This window comes from Zalophus californianus, chromosome 15 (genome assembly GCF_009762305.2).
Source record: "Zalophus californianus isolate mZalCal1 chromosome 15, mZalCal1.pri.v2, whole genome shotgun sequence".
NCBI lineage: Eukaryota > Metazoa > Chordata > Mammalia > Carnivora > Otariidae > Zalophus > Zalophus californianus.
The window spans coordinates 53,059,101-53,084,625 of record NC_045609.1 but is presented as its reverse complement, the minus strand read 5'-3'; the positions used below and the strand labels follow the sequence as shown (position 1 = coordinate 53,084,625).

Here is a 25,525-nt window from a genome sequence, read left to right as displayed (position 1 = left end):
AAGTGGTCTTCAGCTCATAGACTGGTGGTGGAAAAGCAGTTCCCCGAACACCCTGCCTCTACCAGTAGTCCTCTAGCTTCAGGGCAGAGGGTGGTCATTCCACCATTTTGACTCTTTCCTGGCTTTCAGATGCAAGGAGATCAGGCCAAGTTGGTACACTCTAATAAGCCAATAGCTCCATTCCCGCAAAAGTCCACAATCTCTGAAGACCACCTTCTTCTCTGGACCAGCCACTGTCCTGTCTTGCTCCAGGACTCTGTCATCAAGTCGCTTGAAGCTCAGGAGAGATGCCGACCAAGGAAGGACTATAGATAGGAAATGCCAGAGGAGCGGTATGGAGTATTAAGCTCAGGGAGGAAGGACTAAGATCCCTGTGGGACTGAAATAGTTAAGGAAGGCTATGCCTGTCACTGATTTTTGACAAGGTTGCCATTCAGTAGGTAAAGAACAGTTCTCTTCAACAAATGGTGCTGGGGTAACTGGGTATCCACATGCAAAAGAATGAAGTTGGACCCCTGCCTCAACACTATATACAACATTAATTAAAAATCAACCTAAATACAGGAGCTAAAACCATAAAACTCTTAGAAGAAAACAGGTAAATCTTTATGACCTTGGGTTTGGTAGTGGATTTTTTTTTTTAAGATTTTATTTATTTATTTGACAGAGCAAGAGAGCACACGTAGGGGGCAACAGTAGAGGGAGAGGGAGAAGCAGGCTTCCCGCTGAGCAGGGGGTCCAATGTGGGGCTCCATTCCAGCACCCCGGGATCATGACCCAAGCTGAAGGCAGACGCTTAACCATCTGAGCCACCCAGGCGCCCCTTGATAGTGGATTCTTAGATATGACATCAAAAGGAGGAGCAACAAAAGAAAAAAATAGATAAATTGGACTTCATCAAAATTAAACTTTTGTGCATCAAAGGACCTTGTCAACAAAGTAAAACAATTTAGAAAATATTTGCAAATCATATGTCTGATGAAAGTCTAGTATCTAGCATATATAAAGAACTCTCACAGCTCAACAACAAAAAGAATTTAAAAATGGGCAGGGGATTGTTCACTTCAAGAACAGCAATAGTCCTTTATAATACATACAAATACAAAAAGAGCAATGAAGGGAGATTCAAATTTAGCACAGAGAGACTTTTTGGTAGTTTTTTTTAAAAGTTACTTATGTTTAGGGGCACCTGGGTGGCTCAGTCGGTTAAGCATCTGCCTTCAGCTCAGGTCATGATCCCAAGGTCCTGGGATCGAGCCCCACATTATCGGGCTCCCTGCTCAGTGGGGAGTCTGCTTCTCCCTCTCCCTCTCCTTCTGTGCTTTCTCTCTCTCTCTCTCTCTCTCTCAAATAAATAAAATCTTTTTTTAAAAAGTTACTTATGTTTAGGAATAAAAATGATAATATAATAGGGCGCCTGGGTGGTTCAGTTGGTTAAGCGACTGCCTTCGGCTCAGGTCATGATCCTGGAGTCCCTGGATCAAGTCCCACATCGGGCTCCCTGCTTGGCAGGGAGTCTGCTTCTCCCTCTGGCCCTCCTCCCTCTCATGTGCTCTCTCTCTCAAATAAATAAATAAAATCTTAAAAAAAAAATAGAATAGAATATAGTTATGTGGGTTTTTCCCCCCTCTAGTTTTTTTAAGAGCTTAAATTATTTTTTTTAATTGAGGTTAAAGTCATAAAATATTAACCATTTTAAAGTGAACAATCCAGGGACGCCTGGGTGGCTCAGTCATTTAAGCGTCTGCCTTCGGCTCAGGTCATGATCCCAGGGTCCTGCCTGGGTTCAGCCCCACATCGGGCTCCCTGCTCCACGGGAAGCCTGTTCTCCCTCTCCCACTCCCCCTGCTTGTGTTCCCTCTCTCGCTGTCTCTCTCTCTGTCAAAAATAAATAAAATCTTAAAAAAAAAAAATAAAGTGAGCAATCCAGAGCACTTAATACATTCATATTGAATAGACCTTTTTCCAAAGATCTACACGTGACCAGCTAGCACATGAAAAATGCTCAATGTCATTAGTCAATAGAGAAATGCAAATCAAGCCACAGTGAAATACCTCTTCACACCTACTATGATGGCAGGTCACAAAATGGAAAACAACAAGTGTTGATGAGTATGTAGAGAAATTGGAACCCTGCAACTTTGCTCGTGGGAGTGTAAAATGGTACAGCCTGTATGGAAAATAATTTGGCAGTTCCTCAAAAAGTTAAACACAGAATTGCCATATGCAATTCTTGAGTATATACCTTCTAGGTATATACTCAAAAGAATTGAAAACCGGTAATCAAACAAAGATATGTACATATATGTTCATAGCAGCACCATTCACAATAGCCAAAAGGTGGAAACCACCCAGTGTCCATCAATGAATGAATGGATAGACAAAATGTGTCTGTCTGTCTGTCCGTCTCTCTCTCTCTCTCTCTCTCTCACACACACACACACACACACACACACACGTATAATGGAATATTATTCAGTCATAAAAAGGAATGAAATACTGCTGCAGGCTAGAGCGTGAATTGAACAACATATGATGACAGTAAGTCAAAGAAATCAGACACAAAAGGTCACATACTATGTGATGCCGTTCATTTAGAATATCTAGATTAGCTAAATCCGTAGGGACAGAAGGTGGGCTGGCCATTAACAGGGGTTGGGGAGGGGGGATAACTGCTTAGTAGGTACAGGGTCTCCTTTGGGGGATGAAACTGTTTGGGGACCAGATAGAAGTGGTGGTTGTCCAGCGCTGTGAATGTATTAAATGGCACTGAATGGTTCCTTTAAAATTGTTAATTTTATGTTAAAAAGAAAAGAAAGACCTGGCCTCATTGGGTACATAAAACTGAGTGGGCTGAGCATTGAAGGTGGGAAGAAAGTGTAAGTAAAGGTGGGAGCCAGGTAGAGTGTGAGTTGGGGCCCTGCTGGGGAGCCTGGGGCAGATGGTGCAGCCTCTGGCTTGTGTCTGAGTCGCGGGAGACGGGGAGCACCCTGTCAGACTGAGGCAGCAGGGCTTACTCCTGTGGGCAGCAGAGAATTGGAATGGCTTGTGACCAGGAGAGGAGCACCACAGGAGAAGACGAATTGAGATGTCAGCATATTCACAGAATGAGCCAGGGAAGGCCTGGAGCTTGGTGGCCAGTGCGGGGGCGTCAGTGGTGAACACGCCTGGTCGAGCTGGGACGGCCTGCTCGAGAGGGGACGCAGCAGGAATCTGAGCCATGCTTCGTACTCAGGCTGGGCCAGGCCTGTTCCTGGGCTGTATGCTCGTTAACTCATTTAATCCTCCTAGGAACCCTGTCAAGTATGAATTCTTCCCCCCCCCCCCCCCCCCCCCCCCCCGTGCACGGATGAGGACACAGGCTCAGAATGGCCTAGATTTGAACCCAGGCAGCTGATCCCAGAGCCACTACAGTTCTAGTTACGATGCAGAGATCAATGCAAGAGATTTTTTTGAAGCCCATTCACTAACTTGTAAGGTTGAGGAGAGGGAAATTGGAAGAAGGGAACTAGAGCCAGAGTAAAAACCTTTACCCCTGGGTATCCAAGAGCTGATACAGGTCTTCTCAGGTGGGTCTTCCAAGCCCGAGTATCTGGCTGGCTGACCGTCCTGTGGACTGGAGTCATGGCTAGAGACAGAACTCCAGAGGAGGCCAGCAGAGGGACCTTCCAAAGGGGGGTGGGGGGGAGCCAAGAAAGTGGAGTGTCTGATCCTAGGTGGGCCCCCTTTCCTGCTTCCCGCATGCTGTCCCCCCTGCTTCCCCTCTCCTGCACCCTGCCTCAATGCCCTGCTAGGCCCTCCTGGCCACACCGAGGCAGTTTGAATCACCAGGCAGTTAGCTCCTGTCAAAAAGCCCTGGGTCCTTGTCTCTGTAGCCACAGTGGTCGCTTTTCCCCAGAATGGCTTTGGAGGGCTGCGTGGGAAGGGGCCCAATCACAGACTTGCCACCTTGATGCGAATTTCTAACATTCAAGATGAAAACATGAATGATGTACCTTTTGTGGGTTCTAGGAAGGGGACATGGGGAAAACTCTGGTAACTCTGTTCTTCCTGCCTTTGATTTCCACATACACAGCATTGCTTTGTTTCAATTATGAAATGCCCCCTGAAGGGCTGTGAGGAAAAGCTCTCCTCTAGTGAAGCTTCCAGTTATGGAGGGAGATTAAGGCAATAAAGTCCAAAAAATAAGAAAGTCTCAATTATTATAATAGCTTAGCATTTCACTAGCCCCTTCAGCTTTCCCGTCTAGTCCTCTGGACAGGGCCCTGGGATGATAGACTTTTGGAAGCCTTGTCACTGAAACACGGAGACCCAGAGCTTCACTGTGGTATCACATCTCTGCCTGTCTGGCCGGCCACGTGACTCTTCCCCTCCGGCCTGGCTCAGGCCACACCATTCCCCAACTACGTGCCCTGCCTTGACCTGCTTTCGGGCTTTGTCCTCTCCCTGAACTCTCCCTGGTTCCTCTCCCTGACCCGCGCTCTCTCACCCCTCATGGCCAGGTGCTGCCTGGCCTTCAGGATTCCACTCAGGTGCTTTTACACACACTACCTCTCTTAATCCTCACCAGCACCCTTGGAGGCGGACATTGTTGTTCCCATTTTAGAGATATGCAGATATGTGTCCACATCTGTGTATAAATTATACGCACTTTACAGACACACAGAGCAAACAGAAGCACAGAGGGAGGTTAAGAATTTGCCTGTGATCACACCACCTGTAAGTGTAGCAATTCCAAAGCCCCGATTTGCACTTTGACTCACACCTTTGTCTGCCCAACACCTGTCATTAAGCTATACTGTAATCCCTCAAAGGAAGAGACGTGAGGAAGCCTTGCTAAACATGTTTTTCTGTCTTTCCTCTTTGGGTCCAGGTGGAAGTGAAGCCATATGTGCTGGATGATCAGATGTGTGATGAGTGCCAGGGCACGCGCTGTGGTGGGAAGTTTGCCCCGTTCTTCTGTGCCAACGTCACCTGTCTGCAGTATTACTGCGAATACTGCTGGGCGAGCATACATTCCCGCGCCGGGCGGGAGTTCCACAAACCGCTGGTGAAGGAGGGAGGCGACCGCCCTCGGCACGTCCCGTTCCGCTGGAGCTGAGCCCAGGGCAGACCCAGCCACAAGTACTGGAGTAGATAACAAGGAGGGAAAAAGAGAGGGCACTGCCTCAGGGCTTACAGTGTTCTGGAAATCTGTGCATTCGTTCTCGATTTTTAAAGAAGAAATGGGTCTTTTTATTATTACTATTATTTACAGTCATATTACTGAACTCAGTGTCCAGTATAATGCAAAATTGCAGAGTGTATAACGGTACTGATTTGCACTTTGATTCACACCTTTGTCTGCTTGGTACCTTAATTTCTTACACCCGATTTGTCACTCGTAGACTGCCATTCTCATCAGCGGCCATCAGGTTGATGTCTGTGATTTTTGTTTGTTTGTTGTTGTTGTTGTTGTTGTTGTTCTGATTGTTTTTGAACTGGAGCATGCACTTATTTTCAGAAACTTAGAGAGTTGCCCCTAGGAGAAGACTTACCAAAGGTAATACTCGTGAGTAGGTGGCAGATGTAGCAAAAACTTCACAACAGTTCAGCAATCATTAGTTGGGGTCATTTAGAGTAAGGGTAACCCTTAATGAAAATAGGCCTTTAGTTTTCTATTTTGACATGTAAGGATACCTCATAAGCTGAATCTTTATTTTTCCTTCATGTTTGATTTTTGTTTTGCTGAGGATTTTGGTTAGATCTTTTAGTGTTATGTAAATTTATGCTGCAATAGCTTTTGCTGCTATTAAGATGGTATTATTAATACCATAATACTCTCTTCAGGCTAAGGTATCAATTTAAAGAAACCCAACAACACACGTTTGTGATTTAGGGATAGAATCAGCTGCCGAAAGGAGATCAGAATAGACTACAGAAAGCTTCAACGGAAGGTCACTATTTCTGACTGCATGTTTACTTAATCAGGTTGCTGCATGCAATAAATTTTATATCCAATGTCTAGTATAAAACCTTCCCACAATGCACAAATTAAGAATCTATATAAGCTATAAAATAACTGATTTTTTAAAAGAGTTTTTTTTCACTCAAAGAATTGGTAATTGACTGGAGGAAGGCATGCCTCAATAAATGGAATGCTTCTGAAATTAGGAAGAGCCCATAACAGAATGACCTATATTACAACCAATATAAAACCTAGGTGTAGGATATTCTTAAAGCAAATTTGTGGATGGTAGATGAAGTACTTTGCGGTGCTCTGTTATATATTGTGCAATTTATTTTATATAGTAAAGTGATTATGTCTAACTGTGATCAAACTTAACTGTTTAAAGCCTCTGTGTCAGACATTAACGAACTTGACAGTTCATAACTGGTATATTATTAACTAACACATGAGCTCTTAGTTACAATCTCCTAGTGCTTGCACCATTTACATAGCTTCAGACCTTGTCCAGAAAACCAAAGAGCTCATCTTAGCTTACAAACACTAGGAATATATACAGTATATAGAGATAAGTTGTCAGATTGACAAACTAGGCACATTTTAAGAAAGTTGCGTGGCGGTGATGCTAAAGAAATGTCTGTCCAAAACAAGATGGCCTGGGCAGGGCTGGTTGTCTGGGTGAGAAATTTAACTACTTAATTCCCTGGATTTATCCTGTAAAGCTTGAATAGAAATAAGACCTGCTAGAACTACCATGGACATTTTTTTAGCATTCACTCTTGGGCTGCAGATAGTAATATATAAACACACACAATGATTGTGAGACTATGTAAATCTTTTTTTTTTTTTTAATCTTCTTCCTATGTTTTGGAATTCTGGGGACAATCTGACTGGATATGACACTGCAGAACAGATTTAAGTCGCTGTGTTTTATGTGCTCTGATTTCCTTGTCCTGTCTCTTAAGACTGCTTGTTTTTGTTTTGTTTTGTTTTGTTTCTCCAGTGTTTAGTTGCAATTACCAGCTCTCAAACTATAGTTTGTTTTCAAAAAGGAAAAAAACAAAATAGTTTTTTACTGGATTAAAAATGCTTATTAGACTTCTCCCCTTTTGAGGTTACCTCTGGGCTTTTTGGTAACAATTGCGTTTTTCCAGCCCAGCTGTGGTTTTCTGTTTGTTTTTTTTTTTCTATGTTTGTGGTTTTTTTCATCTGTACAAGAAATTTTGTTATGCACTACTACTTTTTGTATTCTAGACAGTTTTCAAAAGTTGGCTGAAGATTTTTTTGTTTGTTTGTTTTTAAGGAAAAAGGCATGCTTTCTGACTGACATGATCTTTTGCAATACCTCAATTTTGAAATATAGGAAAGAAAATGATATTTTCTAAGTAAGTTTATTCAGAAAAATATATATTAATTTAATTCTGCAAGAAAAAATGATTTAACAGATGGGTAACTTTATTTTTTTCATGCTTATTTGTGTTTTTTGAAAATGAAGTTAGAGCTTTATAACTATAATATTAAAGATCATATCTAACCTACAGAAATCTACCTAATTATGTGAAAGAAGCAAAACTTTTTGAAGAAGCACCCCTCTTTCATGTACTAAAACAACACTGAGATTTAAAAAAAAAGCTGGAAGCTTGTACAGCGGGAAGCTGATGTGGAGGTGAAAACCATTGTCATGAAGAATAGGTTACAAAGAATAAACTCCCTTTGGTGCTGAAAGTTGTGGATAGATGGTGGAAACTACTTTCCCTTCATTTGTATATTTATAATCAAGCGTTGATTGTGCACGACTGACCAGGATTGTGAAAGAGTTCTTCTGTTTGTATTTTTTTAAAGAGAACTTTTTTAGTTTATTAAATTATAACATGTTCCCTTTTGTTTTGTAAATAAATGTGCCCCCAAGTTGTTAATGTTATATTAAAAGAGAGGGTCCTTCAAAAAAAAAATTATTTTTTAAAACACAAGAGGTGTTCTGACCTGCAACTTGACTGGGAAGCCCCTGGGTATCACAGGTCCTGTTGTGGCCTTTCCTTGATGTGACACTTGAACTAGTCGATTTTTTGAAGGCTAAAACCTAACCTCGACTATTTGTTGTTATGTGCAATACTGTTTGTACTGTTTGTATAAAAAATAGAAAAAAAAAAAGAAAAGAAAAAAGGCATAAATCTTTATTGCAGATTTATTTTCATTGCAAACTTTAGACATTGTGATTCACTGAAATCATTTTTCTACTGTCAAATATGTACCTTTTCTTCATGCTGGTATTTTTTCAATAGTAATGTAGCCTTTGTACTGAGACAAATTTTCATTGTTATTTTTAGAAAGATTTTTTGCTAAGAAAAAAATTAAACATATTTACATATTTTTCATTTTATTTCGTATTTTCTTTAAGGAGTGCTTTCTCAATCATTAATAGAGTTGTTTCTGGGAGGGACTTTCATATCTGGTCAATGTCATAATATTATTTTGTATTTTTACTTGGAATAAATTAATTTTATGATGCTAATTCTTTAAAAGTTTATTTTTTTCATTTTCAGTTATTTTTGAAGCTAAAACCTTTGTAATATTGTTACTAAAGTGTCTAGTTTTTTGAAATGCAAAGCTTTATGTATTAACTTGCTGATGTGGTTTACAATAGTGTGACAACGATGAACATGGTTGGTTATGTAAAGTGATTGGAAAATGTAACGGATAATTGGGTAATAAAATGACAGAATGAGCAGAACATGTGAGATTTTGACAAGCCTTTTCCTTTATTACAGTGGTTTAGTGTAAGACTAGGGATGTCACAGTACAGTTCTCTAGGGATGTCACAGTGGATTTATACAACACCAGGTGCAGCCAGATCTGGGGCCCTGATAATGGAGTCACCCCCACTGAAATACCACCAGGTTGAAAACCCGGCTAGGTCAACAGAATGATTCATTGTTTTTCCCCTCTAACTCTTCATTATGTCCTGTGTGCGTGTGTGCATGTGTGTGTGAGAGAGAGAGAATCTGCCACCAACTGCTGTCCATGTGTGAGACGGAGCCTTTCGCCCAGGCCAAATCTTCCCCTTGCATTTACAGTGGTGACGTCCGAGAGCAGAGGGACGCTGCCGGGTGGACGCCACCTTCTTTGTAGTGAGACTTGGATCGTGGTGTCCCTCCTGACTTCCCTCCCGTCTGGCGTGGGTGGCATGCTGAGGAAGCACACTCGGACATCACCACTGTATATGGACAGTCTCAGACTTCGTCTTCCTCCACCACCACCCACCCACCCCACCCCCCGTTTTGTGCCCCTTGTTTGTCCCTCTTTGTGGCAACATCTGGCCACTCCGAGGATGATCTGTCCACCCTCCTGCTTTTCCAACACCCACCTCACCTTGAAGCCATGATGTTAGGGCAGTGTGTCCCTGTACTGGCACTTAAAATGAAAACAAACTCAAAATACCTACGACTGCAAAACTGGTGTTGCGTAAACAGAACATTAAATGACTTGCTCTAGATAGATGGTGTGTTTCTACTAGTCCTTGATGGCCCCCTTCCAGCTCCATTGCTGTGGAGGTGAGGTTATCAATAACTTGGAGAAACGTGTGTCCAGAGTTGGCTCTTGGGTATGCTCTATGTATTCAGTTTTGTAAATAATATATAGATTAGATCAAGTCGTGATGTAAAATTTTAACTCAAATTGGGTACTACTGGTTGGAATTTTACATTAACTACAAATAAGTGATTAGGAACAGAAGAAAAGAAATTGGAAAATTCTTGTTTAGTGGTATCAAGATTATGCTTAGATTTCTGCCTATTTCTTGTGTTTTATAGCTTGTTAGTGAGGCATGGGCTAATGCAGAGTGTACTGCATTTATGCAATTAGCAAGTAACTGCTAGTTTTCATTTTATCTATTATATTAGCAACAAAATGGCATTTAACTGGGTAAAGCTCCTACCTAAATATTTGAGTATTGTGACATCTCTACTTGCAAGGTTTGAGTGAAAGATTAGTCACAGATTAGTGAAAAAAAAGTATCTTTTTGTTAAAAGTGGCTTATTTGTATGGGTTGTTGCTTTTTCACCAGTTTGTATGGTATGTCAGCTAACATTTTCTGTTTGTTTTTTTTTTTTATAATAACCAAACTTCTCTATCTCAGCTGCAATAGTGTTCCATTTTACCACAGAGTATTTTATAATTAATGCTGTTGACTTTATACCCCAAAATGGGTCAAGAAGTGGATATGTGATTTAGGGATGTTTAAATTTGTATGATGCAGTTAATGGCAACAAGTAGAAAACTCGGGTGCTAATACAGGATAACTTCTGCTCTCTTTCTTTTCTGGATATAGTTCTGTTGGGGTATAAAGTATTAGGTATTTGTATTTTTGCTGTCAAAATAATGGACATAACTTTTAGAGTGTTCACAGCTAAGATCTCTGTATTTGTTTTTCAACTAACAACTAATTTTAAATGTATTGTATCTTTTATTACGTGTTCTCTTAGATTGTTTTTGCTAGTAACCCTTACTCAGCTTCTGCCTTTGGGGCTTGGACTAATATTGCTTGTATGGAACTGCAGTACTGTGACTACACATGGAGCTCAATGCAGCTATTGCTTACAACTGCTTAAACTTTGTAGTTTGGACTTCATTTTTTTCTGTAATAACTTATTAAATATAGTTGTATGAAGTACTGACACTTGTCATCCTTTGCATTTGCTAGGGAATAGCTTGGAGTATGCAGATTGCATCTGGGAACATTTGCACATTCAGATTTGCTTGATTCGCCTTTTTGGGAGGGGGGACACATGATGGCAGATTAAGTACAGCAAAATTCACCTTTTCTCTGATGCAACACTTTTTTCTTTTACTTTTTTTTTTAACCACAAGTATAGGGACGCTTGGGTGGCTCAGTCAAGTTTAAGCGTCTGCCTTTGGCTCAGGTCATGATCTCAGGGTCTTGGGATCAAGTCCTGCATGGGGCTCCCTGCTCAGCCGGGAGCCTGCTTCTCCCTCTCCACTCTCTCGCTATCAAATATATAAATGAAAACTTAAAAAAAGACAACTATAAAGTACAAGTGTATTTGATAAAGGAAGGTATTTGTTGACACAATGCACGTGTATTCAATGCAAGGTTTTTAGTGGGTCAGTTAGGTTTTCATGCCAGCACTTGAAACCAATTTTCAAAATCAAAACCAAGAAAGTCAATGAAAACGTAAGTACGCCCCTTTCGTTTTACTTTTTACCCTAGACTCTCTCTGATCATTTCAGAAAATGGGTCTTTAAAGTCCCGTATCGACTTTGGACGCGCTAGAAGTTTAATCCTTTTAGAAAATGGATCACAGGTCGCTGCATGAAATAACCCTCTGGAGAGCTTTTACAAACTGCAGGGGCGGGTGGCCCACCCCCGAGATTGGTTTCACTGGTTTGGGGTGGGGTCTGGCGCGGCTGTTTTTAAGCTCCCGGGGCTGTCCGCCAAGTCCCAGGGCCGTGCGGGGGCGCCCGGGCCCTCGGGGAGCCCAGCCGCGGCTCGGGGCCCGCCCGCCGCCCCACCCTGACGGGGGCGGACGGAGCCGCGCGGGATGCTTGGCTCCGGGAAGGGATGGGGGCCGCTGGGGGCGTCCGCAGGCTCCCTCGGGCCCCGCTCGGGTCGCGGCCTAGGGGCGCCCGGTTGTGCACACGCTCTGTGGGCGCGGGCTCCCGCAGGCCTTCTCCGGCCCCCGAGCTTCTGCACCGCACCCCGTCCTGCAGCCGGCACCCCCATCCGGCTCCCACGGCCGTCCCGCCCCCGAGGAGGCCCACCATTCGCCCCTCGCCCAGCCCGGCAGGTAAGCTGACCCAGGCGGGTGCGCCCGGAGGGGCGGCTCGCGTCGCGGGGCTCCGCCTGCGCGGCCAGCAGGATGCCCCGGAGCCCGGCGCTGACGCGGGAGGCCGGAGTCGGAGCCCCGCCGTCCGGCGGCACTTAACGTTTGGAGCTCTCGATCCCTCTTGCAGCCCCCTCCAAACTGGGCGGAGGAATATTGTTTCGGGTCCCCTTTACTTTGGGTTTTCTAAAAATATATCCTCCTACACTAAGCCACAAATGGAACCCTACTTTCAGAATGCTGGGCTGACTTGGACCCCACATTTGTCCCCTGGCAGAAAACGTTCTGCTGTCCGAACTCGGCGTGGAGGGGGAGCGGGGAAGTGCCTGGCGCCCTTGGGAGAGGGAGCCTGTTCCTTGCAGGGGCGGACCTCGGGAGTCCCGGCCCGGCCGCGCGGAGCTTGACCGGGGGTCGGAGCAGCCTCCTCCCTAGACCGTCACCGCGCTGAGCCTACCAGGCTGGGGGACTCCTCACCCGCAAACGCGGGCGGAAGCTCAGCTTTAAAATTGGACTTGGGTGGCTCTTCACCAGACCCTTGGGTCACTCGGGCCCTCTCAAAATCCTAGTTTAACTGGAACGGTTAATGCTCGGGGAAATGGGGTGAGGGAGCCCGGTGGATGGGTCCTACTGCTATTCACAGGGCTGTTGAGAAGAAAACCCTTTCCTCTCCCCCTTTTAGGTTCCGTGATTAACAGCCTTCGAATTAACTGACGAAAGACAAATTAATAGAGGAGACAGAGCTTATTCTTATGCATGTGAATGAGAATATTCAATACATTATTCATGTGCGTGAGTTAAAGGTGGGGTTTAGAACCTAACTTAATGGAAGAAAGCGAGGGGGGAGAACAGGGCCTCAAATGGTTTCTTTAGGAAAGACTGGGTTTTCAGGAGAAGAAATGGCGAAGTTGGTGATGAAGTTTGTTTATGCAGGTGCGAGTGCCCTCCCGGTCTTCTTCCGGGCCAGTGAAGACCCCCCCCCCGGGGGGTCCCCACAGATAAACGGCTGGAATAATGCTCTCACTAGCACAGATAACGTTACCCTTAGTCTGTGCCCTGATGCGGGGTTCCGTAGTCTGAGTCCCGGCATTGTTGGGGCCCCGGGGAAGGAGTTGGCCGTGCTGCATGCGCACCCACTCACCTCAGCATTTCCTTGTGGCCCCGCAAGGGGCAGCCCAGGTCTTGTCATTTTCTTTGTTGTTACTGGTCAAATCTTTGATTAAGATGGTCTGAACTGTAATCTCACTTATATGTGGGATCTAAAACACGGAGCAAAACAAAACCCAGACTCACAGATACGGAGAACCGATGGGTGGTTGCGGGACGGAAGAGGGGAAGGGGTTGGGGCGCAAAATGGGTGAAGGGGACAAAAAGTACAAACTTGCAGCTATGAAATAAGTCGTGAGGAAGTCATGTACAGCGTGGGGAATATAGTCAGTAATATTGTCTTGACTTCATAAGGTGACAGGAGACTCACTGTGGCGACTATGTCACAACACAAACGTTGAATCATGTTGCACACCTGAAATTAATACAGTGTGTCAATTATACCTCAATGATAATAATAAAAAGATGGTTTGAGCTGAATTGTCAAGTATATTGGAAACATTCCAGCTTGTCCCCTTCAGTGCAGGCCTAAACCAATGAGACTTGGTGAATGGAAGAACTCTCTGGGTTTGGTCCCTACCTGAGGAGCTGTCTTGAGTGCTTGGCCTCCTCTTTCAAAGACAGGGACCTTTTGCTCAATTTCATTACTCATCTATTAAAACCAAAACACAATTGGGGCACCTGGGGCCACAGTCGGTTAAGCGTCTGACTCTTGGTTTCAGCTCAGGTCGTGATTTCAGGATCAACCCCTAGTCAGGCTCCGTCCTCAGCAGGGAGTCTGCTTAAGACTCTCTCTCCCTCTGCCCTTTCCCCCACCTCTAAAATAAATACATCAGTCTTTTAAAAAACAAAATACAATCCCAATCCATACCCATATACAAGTGTTAAGGAGGCTCTAGATAAATCCTGGTAGAAATGGAAAGTGGTGCAGCCATTCTAGAACCTGTTTTACAAGATCTCAGTGTGTGTATCATACGACTCGGGTTTTTCATTCATATGCCCAACAGAAATATGTAGCATGTTCCCAAAAGACATGTACAAAAATGATCATAGCATTACATAGCCCCAAACTAGAAGTTATGCAGGTGCGCTGCAACATTAGAATGGATGTTACAGTATATCCGCAAATGGAATACTGTATGACAGTAGGAGAAGATGCACAAGTTTGTGCAACATTACAGAAGGATCTCACAAACTTAATGTTGATCCAAATAAGCCAGATACAAAGAAGTACATAACACAGGACTCCATTTATATAAATGGGCCCAGGAGTTACTGAAAGGGGGCATGAAGACCACTTTTGGGGTGCTGTTGACTTGATCTGGGTGTTGAATACACAGGTGTGTTCAGTTGGTGAGAATTCACTGCTGCAATCTGTGCACTTTTCTGTTCAATGGAATGTTTTTAAAAAATGGCTCTGTGAAGGGTAAAAGTGGATTGGTGGACAACATGGAATTCTTTGCAGGCAACCTCTCTATAATCCACTTTTCATACTCCTGAATAACGACGATGTGATTTCCTTTGGTCATTGCTAACAGTTGCCCCTCCCGACTGGCCTGTTTTCCCAATCCCCCAAATCTCAATTTCATACAATATGTAACCCGGTTGGCTTTTTTCAATCAGCATAATTCTCTACAGATTCGTCTTGGTTGTTGTATGCATCAATAGTTGGTTCCTTTCGATTGCCAAGGACTATTCCATGGTATGGATGTACTGTATTTGCTTAACCAGTTGCTTGTTGAAGAACATCTGGATTGTGTCTAGCTTGGGGCTATAACAAATGAAGCTGCTACTAACGTTCATGTACAGGTTTTCGTTTGAGCATGTTTTCAGCTTCTCTGGGATAACCCAGGAGTATAATTGCAAGGTAATATGGTAGTTTTGTGTTTAGTTGTTTTTTTTTTTTTAATTTTTTTTTTAAAGAAAGGACCTTTCATATCTTTTTTTTAATGATTTTATTTATTTATTGGAGAGAGAGAGCGCGACTGTGCAGGGGGAGAGTGAGAGGGAGAAGCAGGCTCCCCCCCTGAGCAGGGAGCCCAGTGAGGGGCTCAATCCCAGGACCCTGGGATCATGACCCAAGCTGAAGGGAGATGCTTAACAGACTCGGCCACCCAGGTGCCCCTCATGTTTAGTTTTTAAGGAAACTACCAAATTGTTTTCTAGAGTGGGTGTACCTTTTTACATATTGACCAAAATGTATAAGTGATCCAGTTAGTCTGTATCTTCTCCAGCATTTGGTTTTGTCACTACTTTTTAGTTTAGCCATTCTGTTAGGTGTGCAATAATATCCCATTGTGCTTTTAGTTTGCATTTCCCTAATGGCTAATAATGTTGAACATCTCTTCATGTGCATATGCATATTTGTCATCTCTATATCATCTTCAGTGAAATGTCTTTTTGCCCATTTTCTAATTAGACTTTTTTTAATCACATGCCTATTTTTTTAAAGATTTATTTACTTATTTTAGAAGTGCATGTGTGTGCACACGTGTGTGCAAGCAAGGTGAGGGGCGGGGGGGCGGGGAGCGGCGCAGAGAGAAACAATCCCAAGCCGACTCTGCGCTGAGCACGGAGCCCGACACGGGTCTCAGTCTGACAACCCGGAGATCATGACCTGAGCTGAAGGCAGACAACCAACCAAATGAGCCACCCGGGCACCCCTACACATGCTTTTTAGATTTATACCTAAGCATTTCATTTTGGGGGTGCTAATGCTGGTGTATACAAAAGCAATGAACTTTTTAGCCCTATATCCTACAACCTCGCTATAATCACCTCCAGAAGGGTTTTTTTGTTTGTTGATTCTTTGGGATTGTCTACAGACAAGCCTATGTCATCTGTGAATGAAGATAGTTTATCTTCCTTCCTAATCCATAGGTCTTTTATGTCCTTTTCGTATTGTATTAGCTTGACTTCCAGTTAATACTGAATAGGAATCAGTGGTAAGAGGACAGATAGCCTTGCCTTGTTTCTAGTTTTAAGGGGAAAACATCTAGTTGATTAGCATTAAGTATGATGTTAGCTGTACGTTTTTGGCAGTTGTTCTTTATCAAGTTGTACCCTCTATTCCTAATTTGCTAGTTTTTATAATGTATGGGTATTGGGTTGTATCAAATGCTTTTTCTACATCTATTAGTCATGATTTTTCTTCTTTAGCCTGTTGACGTAATGGATTATATTAATTGATTTTTGAATGCTGAGTCAGCCTTTTATGCCTGCAATAAATCCCACTTGGTCATAGTGTATAATTCTATATATATACATTGTTAGATTCAATTTGCTAATATTTTGAGGATTTTTGCATCTGTCTTCATGAGAGATACTGATCTGTAGTTTTCCTTTCTTGTAATATCTTTTGTAAAGATTTTATTTATTTGAGAGAGAGAGAGGGATAAGCAGACTCTGCACTGAGCCCCATGCGGGCCTCTATCTTGGGGCTCGATCTCATGACCCTGAGATCATGACCTGAGCCAAAATCAAGAGTTAGAGGCTTAACTGACTGAGCCACCCAGGTGCCCCTCCTTTCTTGTAATATCTTCATCTGGGCTGCTATGAGCATAATGCTCTCCTTGTAGAATGAGTTGGGATGTGTTCATTCTGCTTTTATTTTCTAAAAGACATTGTAGAGTATCAGTATTATTTTATCCTTCAGTGTTTGGTAGAATTCATCAGTGAAACCATCTGGGTCTGGTGCTTTCTGTTTTGGAAACTTATTAATGATTGATTCAATTTCTTTAATATATATATGCCTATTCAGAGTATATTTCTCCTTGTGTGAGTTTTGGTGGATTATACTTTTCAAAGAATTGATGTTTCATGTAAATTATCAAATCTGTGGGGATGGAGTTGTTCACAATCCTTTATTACCCTTTTAACGTCCATGGGCTCAGTAGTGGTGGCCTCTACGGCCTCTCCTTCAGTTCTAGTATTAGTAATTCATGTTTTCTCTTTTTCTGTTTTTTTCTAGCTAGACAAAGTTTTATCAATTTTATTGATCTTTTCAAAGAACCAACAGGTTTTGTTTCATTGATTTTTTTCTCTATCACTTTCCTGTTTTCAGTGTCACTGATTTTTTTACTCAAATTTTTATTTTTCTGCTTGCATTAGGTTTGTATTACTCCTCTTTTTTAATATTACTCTTCTTTCTATAGTTTACTTAAGTGGAAGCTTAGGTTTTGGTTTGAAATCTTTCTTCATTTCTAATGTACACATTCAATGCTATAAATTTCCCCTCTATGTGCTGCTTTCATTGCATCCCACAAATTGATGTTGTATTTTCATGTAATTCAAAATATTATTTTAGGGGCCCCTGGGTGGCTCAGTTGTTAGGCGTCTGCCTTCAGCTCAGGTCATGTTCCCAGGGTCCTGGGATCTAGCCCTGCATCCGGCTCCCTGCTCAGTGGGGAGCCTGCTTCTCCCTCTCCCACTCCCCCTGCTTGTGTTCCCTCTCTCGCTGTCAAAAAATAAATAAAGTCTTCAAAAAAATATATTTTAATTTTTCTTGATTTCTTCTTTGACCCATGGTTATTTAAAAATGTGTTGTTCGGGGGTGCCTTGCAGGCTCAGTCGAGTATGTGACCCTTGATATCAGGGTCATGAATTTGAGTCCCATATTGGGTGTAGAAATTACTTAAATAAACATCTTGGGGTGCCTGGGTGGCTCAGTCAGTTGAGCATCTGACTCTTGATTTTGGCTCAGGTCATGATCTCAGGCTTGTGGGAGATCAAGCCCCACATCAGGCTCCATGCTGTGCATGGAGCCTGCTTGGGATTCTCTCTCTCTTCCTCTGCCTTTCTGCCTCCCTCTCAATGTGTTGTCAATCTCCAAATACTTTGGGATTTTCCAGCATTTTTATGTTAATTTCCAGTTAAATCTCACTGTGGTCTGACAGCATACTTTGAATGATTTCTGTTGAGTTATATTGAGGAATGTGTTATGGACCAGAATGTGGCCTATTGTGGTCAGTGTTCCATGTCAGCTTGAGAAATAATGTATATTCTGCTGTTGGGTATTGTTCTGTTCTTCTATATCCTTTCTTTTTTCTTTTTTTAATGATTTTATTTTTAAATAATCTCTACCTCCAACATGGGATACCCTGAGATCAAGAATCACATGCTCTAGGGCGCCTGGGTGGCTCAGATGGTTAAGCGTCCAGCTCAGGTCATGATCCCAGGGTCCTGGGATCGAGTCCCGCATCGGGCTCCCTGCTCCTTGGGAGCCTGCTTCTCCCTCTGCCTCTCTTCCTCTCTCTCTGTCTCTCATGAATAAATAAAATCTTAAAAAAAAAAATCACATGCTCTACTGACTGACCCAGCTAGGCGCCCCCACCTCTATATCCTTTCTGGCTTTTTGCCTGCTGGATCTGTCAATTACCAATAGAGATGTATTGATGCCTCCAACTATGATAGTGGATTTGTCTATATCTCCATGCGGTTCCATCAGTTTTTGCCTCACATATTTGGATGCTCTGTTTTAGGCACATCTTAAGAACTGTTATTGTTATGTCTTCTTGGACAATTGATCCTTTTATCATTATGTAATGCCCCTTTTTATCCCTGATAATATTCCTTGTTGTGAAGTCGGCTTTGTCTAAAATTAGTATAACTACTGCAGCTTTCTCTTGTTGACAGTGGGGATTCTGGTGAGCAGCTTTGGAGTAGAGAAGGTTTTTTTTTTTTTTTAAAGATTTTATTTATTCATTTGACAGCATGACAGTGGGGAGAAGCAGAGGGAGAGGGAGAAGCAGGCTCCCTGCCAAGGAGGGAGCTGGATGCGGGGCTCGATCCCAGGACCCTGGGATCATGACCTGAGCCGAAGGCAGATGCTTAACCACATGAGCCACCCGGGCACCCTAGAAGCTTCATTTTTTATCTTTGAAAAAAAATTTTTACAGGGCGCCCAGGTGGCTCAGATGGTTATGTGTCTGCCTTCGGCTCAGGTCATGATCTCGGGGTCCTGGGATCAAGCCCCGCATCAGGCTCCTTGCTTGGCAGGGAGTCTGCTTCTCCCTCTCCCCTCTACCTCTCCCCCTGCTCATGCTCTCTCTGTCTCAAATGAATAAGATCTTTAAAAAAAAATTTTTTTTTTACAATCATGTCAGTTGAAAGATGCTCCTTAATCTCCAACCATGCCAAGAACTCAGTCACCATCTAAACCAGAGGGTGAACTCCAAATTTGTTCCTCATTCAGCCCAGGAGTCCAGTCTTCCCACCCCTGCATCCAGGCTCCAGCCCCGCCTCTCACTACCCTGCAGTTTTTTGATTTATGTTAGCATGGTATATCTTCATCTCTTACTTTTTTTTTTTAAAGACTTATTTATTTGAGAGAGAAAGAGTGCAAGTGGGGGGAGGGGCAGAGAGAGAGTCTTCAAGCAGACTCCCCTTGAGCATGGATCCCCAACGTGGGGCTCAGTCTCATGACCCATGAGATCATGGCCTGAGCTGAAACCAAGAGTGGACTAAATCACCCAGCCATCCCTTCATCTCTTTAAAGAAAAATTTTAATTGTTAATTGTTAAAAAAAAAGCCACGTAACACAAACTTTACCGTCTTAACCATTTCTAAGTATACAGTTCAGTCGTGTTAAGTATATTTATTGTCGTGCAATGGATCTCCAGGACGTTTTTAATCCTTCAAAACTGAAACTCTATATCCATTAAGCAACAACTCCCCACTTCCTCCTCCTCAGGCCTTGGCAACTATCCTCCTCCTTGTTTCTGTGAATTTACTTACTTTACTCTAAATACTTCATTTAAATGGAATCACAAGGTGTATTTGTCTTTTTATGACTAGCTTATTTCACTTAGGGTAGTATCCTCAAAGTTCATCCATGTTGTAACATATGTCAGAATTTCCTTCCTTTTTAAAGGTAATATTTCATTGTTGGTCTGTACCACATTTTGTTTATCCATTCATCCATTGGTGCACTTTGGTTGCTTCTACCTCTTGGGTATTGTGAATAATGCTGCTATGAAAATAGGTGTGCCAAGTATCTCTTCAAGATCCTGCTTTCAGGGCGCCTGGGTGGCTCAGTCGGTTAGGTGTCTGCCTTCGGCTCAGGTCATGATCCCAGGGTCCTGGGATTGGGTCCCGCAGCAGGCTTCTTGCTCAGCAGGAAGCCTGCTTCTCCCTCTCCCACTCCCCTCTGCTTGTGTTCCCTCTCTTGCTGTCTCTGTCAAATAAATAAAATCTTTAAAAAAAAATCTATTTCTTGGTTTGTCTCTCTTTTGTCCCCCCTTTAGTTATTTTTTCTATAAATTCCACATATGAGTGATTATCATATGGTATTTGTTTTTCTCTGACTTATTTCTTTTTATTGTTATGTTAATCACCATATATTACATCATTAGTTTTTGGTGCAGTGTTCCATGATTCATTGTTTGTTCATAACACCCAGTGCTCCATCCAGAACATGCCCTCCTCAATACCCATCACCAGGCTAACCCATCCCCCTACCCCCCTCCCCTCTTATTTCGCTTAGCATTATAGTCTCTAGCTCCATCCACGTCATTGCAAATGGCAAGATTTTATTATTTTTATGTCTGAGTAATATTCCATTGTGTATATATACCACATCATCTTTATCCATTCATCTATTGATGGACACTTGGGCTACTTCCATAGTTTGGCTACTGTAAATAATGCTGCAATAAACATAGGGAAGCATATAGCCCTTTGAATTAGTTTTTGTATTGTTAGTATTATTTTGAACAGTTTTCTATTAGATCAGTTAAGCACAAAAAAAGTTAAAGGTGTTATTTTACCTTCATTTATTCCTTTTCATGTTTGTCCTTTATATAGATCAGAGTTTCTGACTTGTACCATTTTCTTCCTCCCTGAAGAATTTCTTTCAATACTCCATGCAAGGCAGGTCTACTGGTGACAAATTCCCTCAGTTTTTGTCTGAGAAAGTCTTTGTATCTCTTTCACTTTTATTTAATTTTTTAAAGATTTTGTCAGAGAGAGCACAAGCAGGGAGAGCGGCAGGCAGAGGGAGAAGCAGGCTCCCTGCTGAGCAAGGAGCCCAATGAGGGACTCAATCCCGGGACCCTGGGATCATGACCTGAGCCGAAGGCAGACGCTTTACGACTGAGCCACCCAGGAGCCCCTGAACATGTTTTTATTACACTTGGGTAAATTCTGAAGAATGGGATTAGTGGGTCATCTGTAAGTGTGTGTTTATAAGACACTGCCAAACTGTACTATGAAGTGGCTGTACCATTTTCCATGCCGAATGGCAGTGTATGAGAGTTCCAGTTGCTCTGCATCTTTTTTTTTTAACAGTTTATATTGTGTTAAAATTTGTGAACTATTCTCATAGGTATGTAATGGTGGTGATATACCACTACACTACATCTTTAACAAAAGATGTTGCACATCTTTTCACATGCTTATTTGCCTTCCAGAGATCTTCTTTGGTGATGTGTCTGTTCAAATCTTTGTTTTTAAACTGGGTTGTTTAGGGGCGTGTGGCTGGCTCAGAAGAGCATGCAACTCTTGATCTTGGGGTTGTTGAGTTTGAGCCCCATGTTGGGTGCAGAGATTACTTAAAACAACAACAAAAAACTTGGGTTGTTTACTTAGTTTTGGGAGTTCATTATAATATTTTTGATATATTCAAGATAGAAGCCTTTTATCAGATGTGATTTGGAAATATGTTCTCCCTGGCTCTTCATTCTTTTTAAAGTATCTTTCAAATAGTGGAAACTCTTATTTTTTAAAAAAGTATGATTTATAATTTTTTCTCTATGGATGTTTTGGTATTCAAAGAAATCTTTTGCCCAGTGCAACATCACAGAAATTGTTTCCTCTTTCTAAAAGTTAGTTTTATCAATGCACATCCATGATTAATTCTCAATTAGATCTTGCATGAGGTATAAGGTATGTCTGGACTTGTTGGGTTTTCTTTTTTTAAGCATATGAATTACCCACATTTTGAAAAGATTATCCTTTCTCTATTGTTTCGCCTTAGCACATTTGTAGAAAATCGACTATAGAAAGTGTGAGTATATTTGTAGGCAATCAATTCTGTTGTTCATTGATCTATCTTTAATGCCAATACTACACTCTTGATTACTACCTGTTTATAAGCTTTAAAATCTAACAGTGTGAATCTTCCAACTATTGCTTTATTGTTTTTTATTACTCTGGGTCTTTTGCCTTTCCATATAAATTTTAGAATCTGTTTATTGACTTCTACAAAATATCCTGCTGGAATTTTTATTGGAATTGTCTTGTGTCTACAGATCAGTCTGGGGAGAACTGAAATCTTGTGAGTTTTCAATCCATTACATTTTTCAAGGTCTTTTTGATTTCTTTCATCAGCATTTTGTAGTTTTCAGGTTTTGTTTTTTAAAGATTTTATTTATTTGACAGATAGTTAGCACAAGTAGGCAGAGTGGTAGGCCGAGGGAGAGGGAGAAGCAGGCTCTTTGCTGAGCAGGGAGCTGGACGTGGGGCTCGATCCTAGGACCCTAGGATCATGACCTGAGCTGAAGGCAGCCACTTAACTGACTGAGCCACCAGGTGTCCCTAAAACAGATTTTTTTAAGACTTATACCTGTTTCATCTAATTTGGTGCTATTATATACAGTATGTTTAATATTTTCAATTTCCAATTTTTTGTTAGTATATAGACATACAACTTTTTGTATATTGACCTTGTATCCTGCGAACTTGCTAAACTCATTTCTAGTAGGTTTTTGTAGATTCTTGGAATCTTATACAATCTAGACAGTCATTATAAGTAGAAAGTTTTATTTTCTAATCTCTGTGCTTTCCTTCTATGGCCTTACTGCACTGGGTAGGACCTCAAGTATATCTTTGACCTGTCTTTATGCCAATACTACACTCTCTTGGAGGAAGTAGACACAAAGTAAGATTTCTTGAAATTTGCCAGGACTTGCATTATGGTTCAGCATATGATCAGTTTGGCAAATATTCCACAGAAGCCTCCAAAGCAATGTATTCTGGAGTTGTTGGATATCTCTCTCTATATATATATGTCAATTAAATCATGTTTGTTAACTGTGTCAAAATTATCTATATCCTGCTGCCTTTTTTTTTTCCTGGTCTGCTTGCTCTACTGAAAGAGGTGTGTTAAAATCTCTCACTGTGACCTTCGAGTTGTCCATTTCTTTTTTGTAGTTTTGTCTATTTCTGCATCATAGATTTTGAGGTGTGTATCAATTTGGAATTGTTATAACAGGTTAACTGGATTGCATCATTATGAGATACTCTTTTATTACAAATAATACCATTTGCCTTGAAGAGTACTTTCTCTGAAATTAATATAACTGTACCAGATGTTGACCTTGGTATCCTCCCTCCTCACTGGTCTTTGAGCTTCTCCCACTGCATTTGGCACAGAGTAGAAAATGACGAATAAATGATGTGCAGATGACTGCCATTTAATTTTCTATTTCTCAAATGTGAGATAACCACATAGTGATTCGTATTTCCCCAATGTTTCATTTTTGCCTGTTTTTAGTCTTTATATAAACGGATGCAAACTACACATTTTATCATTCACCCTTGTTTTAGAAATTTATCCATGTTTTCTTACACATTGATTTTTCAATGCTGTATAATATTTCATTATATAAACAAACCCCCAGATCTTACTCAGTCTCAAATATTATTTTCCAAATTTGTTTCTGGTCTTGACCTTTCTTTTGAGCTCTAAATTCCTATAACCTATGCTCTACTCATCATCTCTACCTTGATATGTAATAGAAATCTCAAATTTAACGACCAAAAGACAATTCTTCCTAACCCTTCTTCTTTCCCAGATTTCCTCCTTTTTTAGTCTTCTATATCTTCCCAAATACCACTGCTGTGTAAGAACCAAACCAAGATGGAAGCACATTGGTTTTATGCTGAGGTACAGGCAGGAGGACAGATTGACTTGACTGGGGTAAATATGGTGGGATATGATTTAGAGAAAATCAAAGAGAGGCAGGGGCCAGAACCTGTCACTCCTGTAGACTGTGATAAGGAGTTCACATTCAGTGTGTTAGAGGAAGCTACTGGAGGATTTGGCAAGCAGGGAAGACCAGCTAGAAAACAGTAGTTCAAGAGAGTTAAGATGATGGGAACCATAGGAGTAGTAATGGAGAAAGGTGAACAGATTTGGAATTTATCTTAGAGCTAGAGATGATACAACTTGCTGAGGGATTGGATACAGGGATGTGCAAGAAATAGATATAGGTCAAAGGTGACTTGTCTCTTGTCCCATAATCTCCCTTTCCTTCTGGACCTCCTATTTAGTGTAATATGCTTTCATTCCACCTCCCAGGATTTTTGCCTGCTCTTTCATAGTTTCTATTAATTCATCTCTATATCCCATTGTAGGTGATTTTGTAAGATCAGTCTCCCAATTCAAAGTCTCTCTTGTGTCAAATCTGCATTAATAACGATCAGATTTTCAATTCTAGTATTCATTTATGGATCTTCCTGAAATGTGCCTTTTTTTTTTTTTAAGGATTTTATTTATTCACTTGAGACAGAGAGAATGAGCAGGGGGAGAGACAGAGGGAGTGGTTGTTGAGATTATTCTATTTGCGGTTAAGAACTAATTCTATTTGCATCTCCTGACTTTTCTTCCTGGTAGTTCACTGCCTCCTGTAGATTTTGTAAGCTTAATCTTAGAATCTTTCCCCCTATGGGAGTCCAATGGGACCCTAATCTGAAACTGTCCCTAAAGGACAATTTTGTATTATTATCTTGATTTGTGGTTCCTACAGTATACACTTAGCATAAACCCAGACCTTAAACTTACCTGTGTCGGGTACAAGCCTAGGACTCTGATTTCTCATATACTGTGTTTCCGGGCTGATGGACAATTTGTGCGAGTCCCATTTGAATACATGAGCTCTATGAGGCTTTATAAAGCGAATTAAGTTATAGCTCCATTTTTTGCTAAAGCCTGAAAGCAAGTCTCTTGTCCCTACATAGAATCTCAACCCCTACATTTTTCAATAGAACTTCCCTGGTTTGAGGGAATCTACCACACACTGGCAGGAATTGTCTTGAAGTAGGAGGCAATTTTTGTCATCTTAGAGATGGTGACTGATACTGATTTGTGTGAATAGCAAACATTTTCTATTAAGTGGCAAAACTCAAGTTTTTGCTTTATAGATTCACAGTGAGTACTCTGGCACTTGATAACAGATGTTTCTGCAATCCATTTCACTTTAGATTCCACCAATGCCAGTATGTATTCTGAGAAACTGAGGTCCACCTTTAAGCAGAAGGTATAAGATTGTATTGGGATTAAGTTATTTCTAACATGTACAATGCCACACTAGCTGCTTTTCTATAATTTATCTTACACTCTTATAGTTACCCTGCCTGTAACTACTCTTTCCTGTGGGTAAAAGTAGTTTTGCCTCTGTTTTATATAGTTCATAAAGTCTTATTAAAATTGTTTACTTCTGGGGTGCCTGGGTGGCTCAGTCGTTAAGCGTCTGCCTTCGGCTCAGGTCATGATCCCAGGGCCCTGGGATCGAGCCCCGCATCGGGCTCCCTGCTCTGCGGGAAGCCTGCTTCTCCCTCTCCCACTCCCCCTGCTTGTGTTCCCTCTCTCGCTGTCTCTGTCAAATAAATAAAATCTTTAAAAAAAAGTGTTTAC

At 41.8% G+C, this 25,525-nt stretch overlaps 1 protein-coding gene across 12 annotated transcripts in view; it reads left to right on the top strand.

The window, feature by feature from the left end:
• Positions 1 to 10,576, top strand: part of CPEB3 (cytoplasmic polyadenylation element binding protein 3) — a 186,615-nt gene extending 176,039 nt beyond the window's left edge. For 11 of the 12 annotated variants that reach the window (XM_027596641.2, XM_027596639.2, XM_027596636.2 and 8 more), the window contains one exon: positions 4,874 to 10,576. In XM_027596641.2, coding sequence (XP_027452442.1) covers positions 4,874 to 5,101 — 228 coding nt within the window. In that variant the 3' untranslated portion in view covers positions 5,102 to 10,576. The remainder of the gene's footprint in view (positions 1 to 4,873) is intronic. The other variant, XR_003520390.2, reaches the window with a different exon arrangement.
• Positions 10,577 to 25,525: the final 14,949 nt, after the last annotated feature.